At 39.1% G+C, this 12406-nt stretch overlaps 1 protein-coding gene across 1 annotated transcript in view; it reads left to right on the top strand.

Annotated features, from left to right (window-relative positions):
* The window catches only part of dnah5 (dynein, axonemal, heavy chain 5), a 104832-nt gene that overhangs the window by 56058 nt on the left and 36368 nt on the right, over positions 1-12406 (top strand). Inside the window, exons 63-71 of the mRNA XM_055013727.1 lie at positions 145-252; positions 964-1078; positions 1656-1832; positions 5204-5407; positions 6028-6207; positions 8577-8714; positions 10599-10734; positions 11004-11185; positions 11414-11548. Of these exons, the coding sequence (XP_054869702.1) occupies positions 145-252; positions 964-1078; positions 1656-1832; positions 5204-5407; positions 6028-6207; positions 8577-8714; positions 10599-10734; positions 11004-11185; positions 11414-11548 (1375 nt within the window). The remainder of the gene's footprint in view (positions 1-144; positions 253-963; positions 1079-1655; positions 1833-5203; positions 5408-6027; positions 6208-8576; positions 8715-10598; positions 10735-11003; positions 11186-11413; positions 11549-12406) is intronic.

The following is a 12406-nucleotide window of genomic DNA, read 5'->3' as shown; positions in this document are numbered from 1 at the left end:
TTTGTCTGAATATTGTAAATGTTTAAGTAGTAATTGTAGGCCTGCAGGCAAATCAGAGGAATATCAAGATGCTGTGAAGATGGCTGTCCTGTTTCTTAACCCCATGCCATGAAATGAACCTGATTCAATGTCATTTAAATGTAGGTACCGACGCTCCACCCACGTCACACCCAAGTCCTACCTGTCCTTCATTCAGGGCTACAAGTCCATCTATCAGGAGAAGAGGTCTGAAGTCCAGACTCTGGCCAACAGGTAGAAATATGTCAAACATTTGTTACGCTGATAACATATGGCACTTTTGTTATTATTTTAAGAATTTAAGGTGGCTTTTATTCTAGCTTAGCATTAAATTTTCCATTTCCTTTTTATTAGTGATGTAGTTTTGGCAAAACGTTTTTACAAGGTAGCAATTAAAATAAAAATCAGGAATAGTTATCAACTTGAAAATGATGTCGGCTGTGACAAATGATCAGGATGCAGCCTGATGAAATTAGATGTTGCGTGTTGTAATAAAGATAAATCCAGAACCATCACTCACAAGTTATATTTTATCATGAAATAACATCCCAGATCTGAGAAAAACATAAATTTGCTGTGCTTCTTTTTTTTCATAATTGTTAAATTCATGTTTACTCTCCTGAATCCTCCTGACGTTTATTTTTAGTTGTTGATGGGATATCAGTCGTGAAATTAACCATTTTGACCAGACAGATGCCACAAGCCAGCCAAAGATGAAAAGCCTCTCCAATAATGCTCAAGTATTTTCACCACCTGGTGCCCAGCAGACTAAACACTCAAACAGAATGTTGTGTTGCTCTACTTACATTTACAACAAACAGGACCTCAGGTGCATACTTGCAGCGGCGTCCCAGATGGTCTAATATGACTAGTACTATTAAGGTGTATGTAATGCTGTAATTATTTGTGGGCTGACTGAATTTGCTAAATGTTTCTCCTGCTTAGGATGAATACTGGTCTCAAAAAGCTGAAGGAGGCATCTGAGTCTGTAGCAGCTCTGAGTAAGGAGCTGGAGGTGAAGGAAAAGGAGCTGCAGGTGGCCAATGACAAGGCTGATATGGTGGGTTTGGAGATAGGGAAGGATTCAGTTTCCTTTGTGTGATGTCTGTGGATATACAGACACTATACTTTCCAAAAGTTGACTTTTATTTCTAGGCATTTTAAATAATAATAATAATAAAAAAAAAAAATAAAAAATCAGTCCAAGGAAAATTTAGATTGATGTTCTCACTATGAATGAATAAATAAGAAGAAATCTGTATTAGTCAGGTAGTCCTGTAGTGTTTCATGCGATTGAAATAAATCAGTGAAAGAATAAAGAGAGGAAAGGTTTCATTATGTCTACTGCTTGAATTTGTTGGCTTTCAAGTGACTGCTTTGGCATCTATTATATTGCAGTGCACTAAATAAAGCTCCTAAAGTATGTGAAAAAATAAATTTTAATCTCAACTACTATTGTCGTCCATGTCTATGTTGGACATACAGTATGTCTTAACTGAATATATGGTTGCTTTGTACAATGAGCAACTCCAACATTTTATACACCAGTGATACCAGACTACATCTTGTTGTTGTTTCTGTTGAAGGTAAACTTGTAGATTGCATTCATTCATGCTGTGTTTATTTCTTGTTTTCAGGTGTTGAAGGAGGTGACGGTAAAAGCCCAGGCAGCAGAGAAAGTGAAGGTAGAAGTGCAGAAAGTGAAGGACAAGGCTCAGGCTATTGTAGACAGCATTTCAGCTGACAAGGCCATCGCTGAGGAGAAACTTGAAGCTGCCCGACCAGCTCTGGAGGAGGCAGAGGCTGCACTGCAGGTATGAGATTTACAGACAGCAGACTGAAACCTGTAGCTTCCAGGATTCCCCTCATCTTTATCTTACCTCAGGTGGAGAGATTTGACTCAAAACTTGCTCTGAATGGAAAAAGAGTTACAATTGCTGCAATTCATTAAAGTCTTGCTATTTTCCAGAGTGTGTATTTTAAATTTTAGCATGAAATACTGTACCGATCATTAATTCTACCATGTCTTTAATCCCCCCTAGTTTTAGCTCTGTTAAAACAGATTGTTTCAGCTGTACCCAATTCAGAAAGGGGGCCACAGGCACACTTCTTTCTGCATTTATTAAATTATTCCTTTGGGAGATTTCCCTGAGACCATTGCAATTTCCAGTGAGCATGCTAACATGAGCTAATTAGCACCGAACTCAAACTACAGCTGAGGATGTCATTAGTTTTGTAGTTGTTTGGTCATAAAACAGATAATTATATACCTTAAAATGATGTAATTATATTAGATGTAGAGTGACAGCATCAGCAAAGTGTTAAAATTCATATTGAGGAGGATATGAAGGACTGCGCCAAATTACATGGTACAACATCTCGTCGTTGCTGAGATTTTTTATTAATGACCGCAAATGTCAGCCTCATTGTGGTGCTAGAGAAAAGTCAGGGGATTACCAGCAGATTCATCCTCTGAGAATCATGACTGATTGTACAGAATGTGTTCCAGTCCATCTCACAGGTGTTGAGATATTTCACTAGATGAAGTCACTGATCTGTTGGTGATGCTAGACAAAGGTGTCAGACGATCACCAAAATACACAAAAGTATAATTCATTGTCTTGGCACTTTGGATATCTGTACCTAATTTCTTGGTGATGCATTTAACTTTCAGTAAAAGCTGAAAATGTCAGTCTGCTTTTGGCGCTAGAGCAAAGTCCCAAGATCAGTCCAGTGGGATGTACGCTCTGGGGACCAATAATGTTTTTGTCATTTTTGTACAATTCATTTCAATCCATCTCAGTCTAGTTTTTGAGAGGCAGTTACACATCTTGTTCTTCAGGCTCATGTGATATTAAAGTGCCAATTCATAGCTTTAATTTGAGTATATAAAAGACAGATATAACCCTCACACACATTTTAAGGTTCAGCTGTTTGTTCTGCTTCTCATCATCATCATCATCATCATTATTATCTCATCCTATTGATACCTTTAAGAGGCAACTTTTAAACACTCTTTAAGTCACTGGATTTGAATTATATTCAATTTTCTTTTCCTATCCATGTTTTTCCACAGTAATCAGGGCTGTCTAATTGATATAAGCCAAATCATGATCATCATCATCATCACCATTATGACAGTGATTGACAGATAATGTTTCTATATTTGTGCTTATATGTTCATTATATGTTTACACTTCATTCAAGCCTATGATGCAGTGCCACTCCTTCATTCTCATCTATTTTTGCATGGTTTTGTTGCCTGTATAATTTTGCCCTACGAGATAGCTCGAGGGTTGTCAGTAAACTGTGTGATGCAGCAGTTTGTTGTCCTCCGGTGTGTATCTCCATTCTTACCCTGCTGATAGTTTTCTATGCTCTCTTACATTTTGTTGCTTCAGGGTGCCACTTAGAGCCCTCTGAGACTTGCTGTGTGAAGCTGCATGAAGGTTTTGCCTACAGCCATTTCCCATCCCAGTATGTTTAAAGTTAGTCTGGTGGTTTGGGGCCTGGAGTTGCTCTGTAATTAAAGCTGTCCTCCTCAGTAGATGGTTGCATACAGATCTCCTATGGCAGGTCCCTCATTAGAATTTTTGTCTTGCTGCTGCACAGTGAAACCTTGGATTTCCAAACAGACAACCCTGGCAAAGTGTTCTGATTGATGACTATGTATTTTAATTATGTATTGTTAAGTGCAAGAGATAATTAAACAAAAAAAGAAGTTATCAACTAATGCGCTCTGATGAACAGGAGCACAAGTAAATTGAAGATGTCATTCATTCATGACATTTCTTCAGTTTTAGTGTAAGGCATTTACTATGCAGCGCTCATTTTTCTAATCAGTCAAGTGCTTGCATGTCTTTGTTCATGGCTAGAAAATGTAAATGGATTCTGCATTTCTTGACTGTGCAAAAATTAATGAGATTTACACTGTCAAATCTGTTTCCAGTATTTGATTTAATGTGGACATTTGCACAAACTTTCTGTTAACAAGACGAAGGAAAATGTGTTGCACAATGGAGATCTTGCTTTGCGGCAGCAGCCATTACCACTGATGCACAAATGGAAGTAATATAATTACCATATTGGTCGCAGAGGCCTATTAGATGCTTTGCTTCCATGGTTAAACACTGTGACCAGTAGATTGATGCGTGCAATATGTAAATTCAGGGTAGCACTCTCATTCTGTAACATTTTAGTAGTAGCTGTCATGCACAGGATCCACGGCTGATTGGTTCATAGTTAGAAAGGAGGAATACCCACAATGAAACACACTGTTTCTCTAGAATGTTGCAAAATTAGAATGGCGACCGTGTTGAGAGACTTTTATAAAAAGCTCAGGAGATGGGGCTGGTGAAAGTGGAAGGAAATGATAAAGCAGACTCTGCTGGCTGACTCTCTAGGAGGAGCTCCACACTCGATGTGAACTGAGTGGAAATGGAGCAGGGAGAAGAAATGAGAAGTGCAAAGAGGAGGAAAGATGAGATGGACAGGCAGGGAGGCTGATGAAGCAGCCACACAAATCTCACTGGGACATTTTCTTTACTCTTCTGCTGTCTCTCATTTTAATCAGTCTCTTGAGGTAATTCTATGTCCCCCCCTGCAGAACTATTCCCATTCTGTTGGAACTTATACTGAAAATCTTTATGTTTACTTCCCTTTGTCTCTTCTTGTCAATGCCTCTGGTTGTATTTCCTCTGTAGACTTTTTCTATTATCTCAAACCGCAGAATTCTTTACCATATATATCCCTTTATGGAAGGAGAGCTGTTGATGCTACTTCATTTAAGAGGCCTATAGATTCTCATCTCAGTCATTTTCTCTGTAATCTTCCTGTAATGTTCCCTGTGTATATTCAATTTGTTGGCATACCAATATCCGCTATTTCTGTTTACTTCTGTACTTTATTTCCTGTTCTCCCATGTGCACCTTTGTGTAGAAGGAAAGATAAGACAAAGTGACAAATGCCGTATCTTAAATAGCCCCATAACATTTGATTTTTAGTGAAAGGCCAGTGTGATTGCATTTTGTGTTGTACTGATAATAGTGTTCCTTGTTTGCTGCTGAATGCGTTCAAAACATGACTATTATTAGCCCACATTGCCCAATTCACAATAACCACTCAGACATCATTAAAAATTCTGATATCCTGGAAATTATTCTGTTTCCCGTGTTTGCCCACACAGACCATCAAGCCGTCAGATATTGCCACAGTCCGAACACTTGGTCGGCCTCCTCATCTCATCATGCGGATCATGGATTGCGTGCTGCTGCTCTTCCAGAGGCGAGTCAACAGTGTGAAGATCGACCCGGAGAAGAACTGCAACACTCCGTCCTGGCAGGAGTCGCTAAAACTCATGACGGCTGGAAACTTCCTGGGCAGCCTGCAGGTGAATTTGCCAGTATGATATTAATCCAGTTGAAATTGAAGTAAGGTATAATTTCTGCAGAAAACTTGCTCACACGCACTGTAAAATGCATGACTTAGGAGGTATCATTGGTATATTGGGATGTAAATTTTTTTTTTTTTTTTTTTTTTTTTACCACATTGAACATGTAAAAATGCATTGTGCATGCATTAGTGAAATGCTTTTCCATCATAGTAAGTTACCGTTTTTTTGTTTCTTTTGGTTTTTTTAAATTGAAAAATTAAGTTAGAAAATGTTGTACCATAATATTATATCAAAGGATATTCAGCAAAATTAAATTATTACAGAAAAATCAAAATTAACGACTATTCAGTAATACCATAATGTAAAGTTCCTTTCCTATCTCCCTCTGCACCTTTTAATATCTGGTCTATTTTCTGCCTTTGTCTCTCTCAGTGCACGCCATTGTCAATTTTCTGCTTTTTACTGTTTTACTCTAATTTCACATGGCTTTACATTCTGTTTTCAGTAGTTACATGAGTGACTAATGTGTAAATTCTTTGTGTACACACTGAAGTAAGTCCCAGTTGTATCAATTTAGACCACCCCACAGCCCTTCTTTCTCTTTCTTTCTCTTGAAGCAATTCCCCAAAGACTCCATTAACGAGGAAATGGTGGAGCTACTGCAGCCTTATTTTGAAATGCCTGACTACAACATCGAAACGGCCAAGAGGGTGTGTGGCAACGTGGCCGGCCTCGCATCCTGGACCAAAGCTATGGCTTCCTTCTTCTCCATCAACAAAGAGGTCTTGCCCTTGAAGGTAACAGATATAGTAGACAGCATGTGACACACACAAAAAATTAATGAATTCTCTCTGGCTGAGTACATTTATAATATGATGAACCTTTCCATATATCAACCAGCTAAATTCCCTTTTACAACCACAGGCATTGTGTTACACCCATCATCACCTCAGTAAACATTTAACAATTGGTCGTGCACACAAACACACACACTTGTGCGCACACTCCCTCAGCAAAGTCCACGGCCTCCCACTTTTCCACTCTGATGAATACGAAACACTTATGTTGGAGGAGAGTGGTTGTTTTTCTGCAGAAAAAAGCTCCAGGCTACAGAAACAGCACAGACTGTGTCTGATATGAAAAGGATTTATTCATATGGTAAATGGACTGCACTGATGTAGCGGCTTTTACCTTAGTGGTTTACAAAGGAGCTTTACAATTTTTGCCTCACCCACACACCAATGTGCTCACTGGCCATTGCAAGCAACTTGGGCCTTCTTGTTTTGCCCAAGGAGGTTTTAGCAAGTGGACAAGAGGAGACAGATTGAACAGTCAGTCCTGCAACCAGCCAAACCACAACTTCACCTTCCAACTTAACCTTGTGATGTCATGCAAATGCCCCAAATCCTTTTCAGCCCTGCATTTTCTCATATTCTGACAGAAACAGAATGGACAGATAAAATAAAATGCTTAACATAAAGTGAAAGCAGGAAAAGAGGAGTTACAACTGTCAAGGTCAGTAAAACTCTTATGATTGTTCTTTATATCACAGAGGTTTCTATAAAAGCTCAAATGTGATTGAAGAAGGTAGAATCCCCCACTCAATAAAAAAAAAAATACTTTAGTTTGTCTCCTTGGACTTGCAGTCTGTGGATGGCTGAAGTATTTAAAAGCTTTGACAAGGTGCAATTATACTTTTGGATTGTGTTGACTGAAACCGTTGCCTGATGTAGACCTCTAATTTCACATTTTCACTCCTCCTCCTCGGTTGTAGGTCTCATTTTCTCCATTTTCTCTGGACCTCCATGTGTCTGCTAACCCCACACATCTATCTGTCCCTGTCCATGTTTCATTTCCTTTATCCCATCTCCCACTGGCTTCCTCAGCCTCCCTTCTGCTTCTTTCACATTCTCTCTTCCACACACAAACACACAGATGCTGTTTTTCTCATATTCTCTACAACCTCCATGAGAACCCCTTGCCTCTCTTCTTTGATCTTGACCTTTTGCTTAAGCAGGGAACACAGCCTGGCAAATTGATTTTCTAGTTTCCAGCTCAGTGGTGGCTTCTCTTTAAACTGGCCAGCTAGACTGCCAGACAGCGATACAGTTGGACAGACAGACCAGCAGAAAGACAAGCAGGGATGGTCCTCTCAGATGTCAATTAATATTAAATGAAAGCACCAGACTCCCTTTTCCCCAAGCCACCCAAACACTCACATGCAGCCACACTTAGACAACCTCTCAAGTTTCCTCTAAATCTCTGCCTTTAAACCTCTTGCAATGCTTTTTCCAAAGCCTGAGCTCTACCCAGAAAATATCATCTCCACTCTTTCTTCCTCTCCTGCCCTTTCTCTCACTTCTTTGTCAGTGTTTATTTCCAGTTTCTTTCTACCGCCCTCCATTCCTCTTGCAAATTTATTCTTGCATCTCCAGTTTGACTCTTGGAGCTGCACATCTCTGCACTTGTGATATGTCTTACACTTCTAAAATCTTTTTTAAAAGATATACTTTCTACCTTTCCCTTATTTCATGTCATGACCTCAAGTTCAAATTCAGATGTATTCTCTCCCGTGGGAGACATTTGTCTTGGACACAGGCAAAAAGCAGCTGCACTGCAACACATAAAGCAGAACACATACTACTAAAAACACATAAAATACATAACATGTAATCTTAAGCATATAAATAATTTACAATAATATATAAAAAAAACAAAAATACACACATACTCCCATACATTCATACATGCATCTCTATGTACCCATCATTTAACTACCTCCTTTAGGTAGCTACACTTAACTGCTTATTAATGAGTTTGATTGAGAAAGGGATAAACAAAGTGCAGCAAGAGCCCTCAACCATGTTGCCCGCAGGGCATAGCCATCTAGACCTGAGATAAAACACACTCTTATTTAATTATTTCATCAGTTCTGCTCTCCGCATAGGGAGGATTGTTCATGTTCTTCTTCCCAATAAAACATTCACTCCCACCACTCATCTCTTTTCTGTGAAATCCTTCCCATTTTCACCACATCACCCTGTGGTCTTTCATCTTTTTCTCAGCCCCCTCCCCAGAGAACTGACCATGACCCCGGCAGGCTTTTTATGTGCAATGAAGGCATCACAGATCTGTCTCGCATTGTCTTCCTCCCTTTCTTTCTCAGGCTAACTTGGCAGTGCAGCAGAATCGTCTGGCCATAGCTAATGTGGACCTCCAGAAAGCCCAGGCTGAACTGGATGCCAAACAGGCAGAGCTGGATGTGGTACAGGGGGAATATGAGAAGGCCATGATGGAGAAACAGGTCTACAGCTTTACTGAACACTTTAAAAACAAATGTGCATACACTTGTGACATTAATACTAAAAACTGCTGCTTTTACAACTGCACAGCAAAATTCTAAAGGCAAGAGCTGCCGTGCATAAAATGGTGACATTTCTTATTTATTTCTTTATTTCTTCATTTATTTACTTATTCATTCATTCATTTATTTATTTAGTTATTTATTCATTTATTCATTCATTCATTTATTTGATCAGGGACCATGCAATTAACATAGAACACATCCGATGTATTACATATAGAGTGTATAGCATTAAGCTAATTTTCAACTCCCATACCTGGTTGGGCTTTTCAGGAAAAGTAGTCAGAGGATCAACAACACCAATAAAAACAGCACAGGCAACATTATAATATTATTATTATACGTGTTTGTCTGCCCTGTTGGAGTCTATAACTACATCATAATGTAATATGGAACTGCAATATTAATTTTGTTCCTTTAATAGCACATAATTTGACCTTTTAACCCTGGATGCAAATGTCTAATCCCATTTCCTTCATAATTCACCTGCTGTGCTGTATGATAAGTTCAAATTCCTCGAACAATGAGATTTCTCAGTCGCTGCTCACTCTTGTTCTTTCATAACAGCAGGTTTGTTCATGTCCAGTAGTGAGGAGATGTTAAAAAGAAAGGGCATTAAATGGCTTTCTCTGAGTAAACTAAGTCCAGTTTGTAGTGGTAGCCATATATTTGTTGAAGATTTTTCCCCCTTGTAGCTTAAAATGTGTCTTTTTGACTCTGGCTGTATATTTGAGGTTGAAAAAGAATGAATTTATATAGCTTATAAATATCTAAAGTGCCTAAAACATTTGCACAGCAATGTTTTTGCTATAAAAAGGTAATTTTCTCAGCTATGTTGTCACCACAACAGTTGCCACAGATTCTATTTCTGACCGTATTTTGCGTATTGAAAGCGGGATAGAAAGGTTTCTCAGAGTTTTAGCTTGCTATTGATGTTTTGACATCAAGCTGCATTTGTTTTTCTTAAGAAAATATCGCAAAAATCAATAACCTCAATAAAATTAACATTAAAGGCGACAAGCTTATAAACTGAGTCTTTACCGTGTGTGGTTTCCATTATCAGTACTCTCTGTTCCATGACAAATAACAGCATGAGAACAGAGCAGTATGTGCATCAAGACTCCCTGATTAGGAAACCTGAACAGTTCAAGTTGACTTGAACCCGTCGAATTTTGTGATTTGTGATTAAGACCCAGAGGCGTCTTCAACGGGCTCACTGCAGTGATGGTTGATCTTCATATGCTTCGTAATAAATGTGAATTTCCCTAGTGTTGGATCAGTAATATTTATCTTTTATTAAAGAGAAAGTCTAAACCAGGCCTATTGATGAAACAGTCATTATTGTTATCAGGAATACAACCTCAATATGAGCAGCTGTTCGTTATATTTCTGAAAAGGAATGGTAATTTGGGGATTCACAAAGCAAAATAATAATCTCTGTCCAGAGTAAATGCAAGAAACACCCAGCATACACTGATTGGATAGCAGATGCCTGTCAGTGGGGCAATGAATACAGACAAGATTCACAACTAAGAGCAGTTCAGAGTTTAAATTAACCCATGCTCAATGTGTTTGGATGAAGGCACTGTGATAAAGAGAACATGAAAGTAGGTTTGCTGTTAGCTTCATGCCAGCAGTTCCATGTATGTCCTGTTATCCTGGGATTAGAGACCGCCTTAAAGTCGTGAAGGAACTGATCGAACATCCACTCTCTGTGCACATTTAATCAATACTCTCTCCATACTCACAAGGCTGGTTTAAACATGCACAGATGTACAGAGAATAAATGATTAAATAAGACTTGGATGGCCTCTTTCCCATCAGACACTGCTGGAGGACGCTGAGCGCTGCAGACACAAGATGCAGACGGCGTCCAGCCTCATCAGCGGCCTCGCTGGCGAGAAGGAGAGATGGACGGAGCAGAGCAAAGAGTTCGCTGCTCAAACCAAACGCCTTGTTGGTGGGTTTCACTGCAAGTTTCAAAAAGCAGCTGTTCATAAAACCTGTTGTATCAGAGGGATGTCTCTGTATTGTATGTACCAGTGTTGTCAAGATGTTATCGTTTGATTTGCTCACATTGTCAAAATCAGTCACTTAGTTTTAAGCATTTTTACTTTTCAGTATATCAACATATCCTGCAACGTGTCATGCTTTCTTTTCTTTTGTTCTCTTACATTAGGCAGTGTCTAAATGTGACCTCGTAACAACACCTTTGTCTTCCTGAACCAGGTGATGTTCTTCTGGCCACAGCTTTCCTCTCATACTCTGGACCCTTCAATCAGGAGTTTCGGAGTCTCCTCCTGAGCGATTGGCAACGAGAGCTGAAGCAGCGTTGCATCCCATTTGGCAACAACCTCAACCTGACCGAGCTGCTCATCGACGCTCCGACTGTTAGTGAGTGGAACCTACAGGTCAGTGATTGGTTGCTAACTGGTAACTAAACAGTAGGTTGTTGGTCTCTCTGGAAGTCTGCAGTTTAAGAATGCTGATCTTTTCTCTGTGAGACATAGTGTCCCTTCACATTTTGTTTATTTGTATTACTTATACACACTGTAGTTGCCTGTATATGAATATTAATTAGCTTGTATTTGCATAAACATCAGGACTGAGCCTCACCAGTCATTCCTGCTGTCTTACAGGGGCTCCCTAATGATGACCTCTCCATTCACAATGGTATCATTGTGACCAAAGCCGCTCGCTTCCCTCTTCTCATTGACCCTCAGACTCAAGGAAAAATATGGATCAAAAACAAAGAGGCCAGGAATGAGTTGCAGGTTTGGGATTTTTTCCATCTGCACACAAAATATGTGACCTGTGTTGGCTGGATGAATGCATACCGTATATTAATTAACATAATACAAGAACCATACCCACCTTTCATCTGTATTACTGCAGAGCTGTGTGTCATTGCTTTTATATGCTTCATTTTCTAAAATCCTTGTCTCAGCGTTTCCTTTGCTCTCCTTAACCTTCTGTGTCAGATCACATTATTAGTGACCTCTAAAATCTTCATATTGCTTGATAGCAATAACAGTCCCACATTCTTAGTTTCTGCAGTGTTCTGTTTGCCCTTGTTCCTTTCTATTGTCCAACATGCACAGCACACTGGGAAAAAATACTGCAAAATTCTGCAGGCATAATGAGCTCAGCCAAGGTCAGTGGCCCTGTTAAGGGCCAATCTCTGAGCTGAGTGAATGCATTCTGCAATCCTATTAGGAGTGTCCTGGAGACACATTTCCACAAGCAGCAGGTTTCAATTCTTTCTGCAAGTGATGTCTTCAGACAAACTGTATTTATTTTAATAAAGTTTTCTAAAAATGGCTCGCTTAAAATGTGATGTGTTATTAGTTTGGCAAGTCACATGCCCTGACAGAGGTTAGCATTGGAGGAATCAGAGAAAAATCAAATTTAGTCTCGCCTTTATGGTTTATAGATGAATGATTTGCGCACCAATTTAGCATCAGCCTGAAGTACACAAATGCTGTTGTTGCTGAGGTTAGGTAACGAGATGATTGTATGAGAAAATCAATAATTTTTTTTTATCCTTTTACCATTAATATTATCATTATTATTAATAAAAGATTATCTAAACTCCAGTATGGTTATATAGCATTGATTAGATCAAAAGGTGG

This window comes from Amphiprion ocellaris, chromosome 9 (genome assembly GCF_022539595.1).
Source record: "Amphiprion ocellaris isolate individual 3 ecotype Okinawa chromosome 9, ASM2253959v1, whole genome shotgun sequence".
Taxonomy (NCBI): domain Eukaryota; kingdom Metazoa; phylum Chordata; class Actinopteri; family Pomacentridae; genus Amphiprion; species Amphiprion ocellaris.
This window is presented reverse-complemented; position numbering and strand designations above follow the sequence as displayed.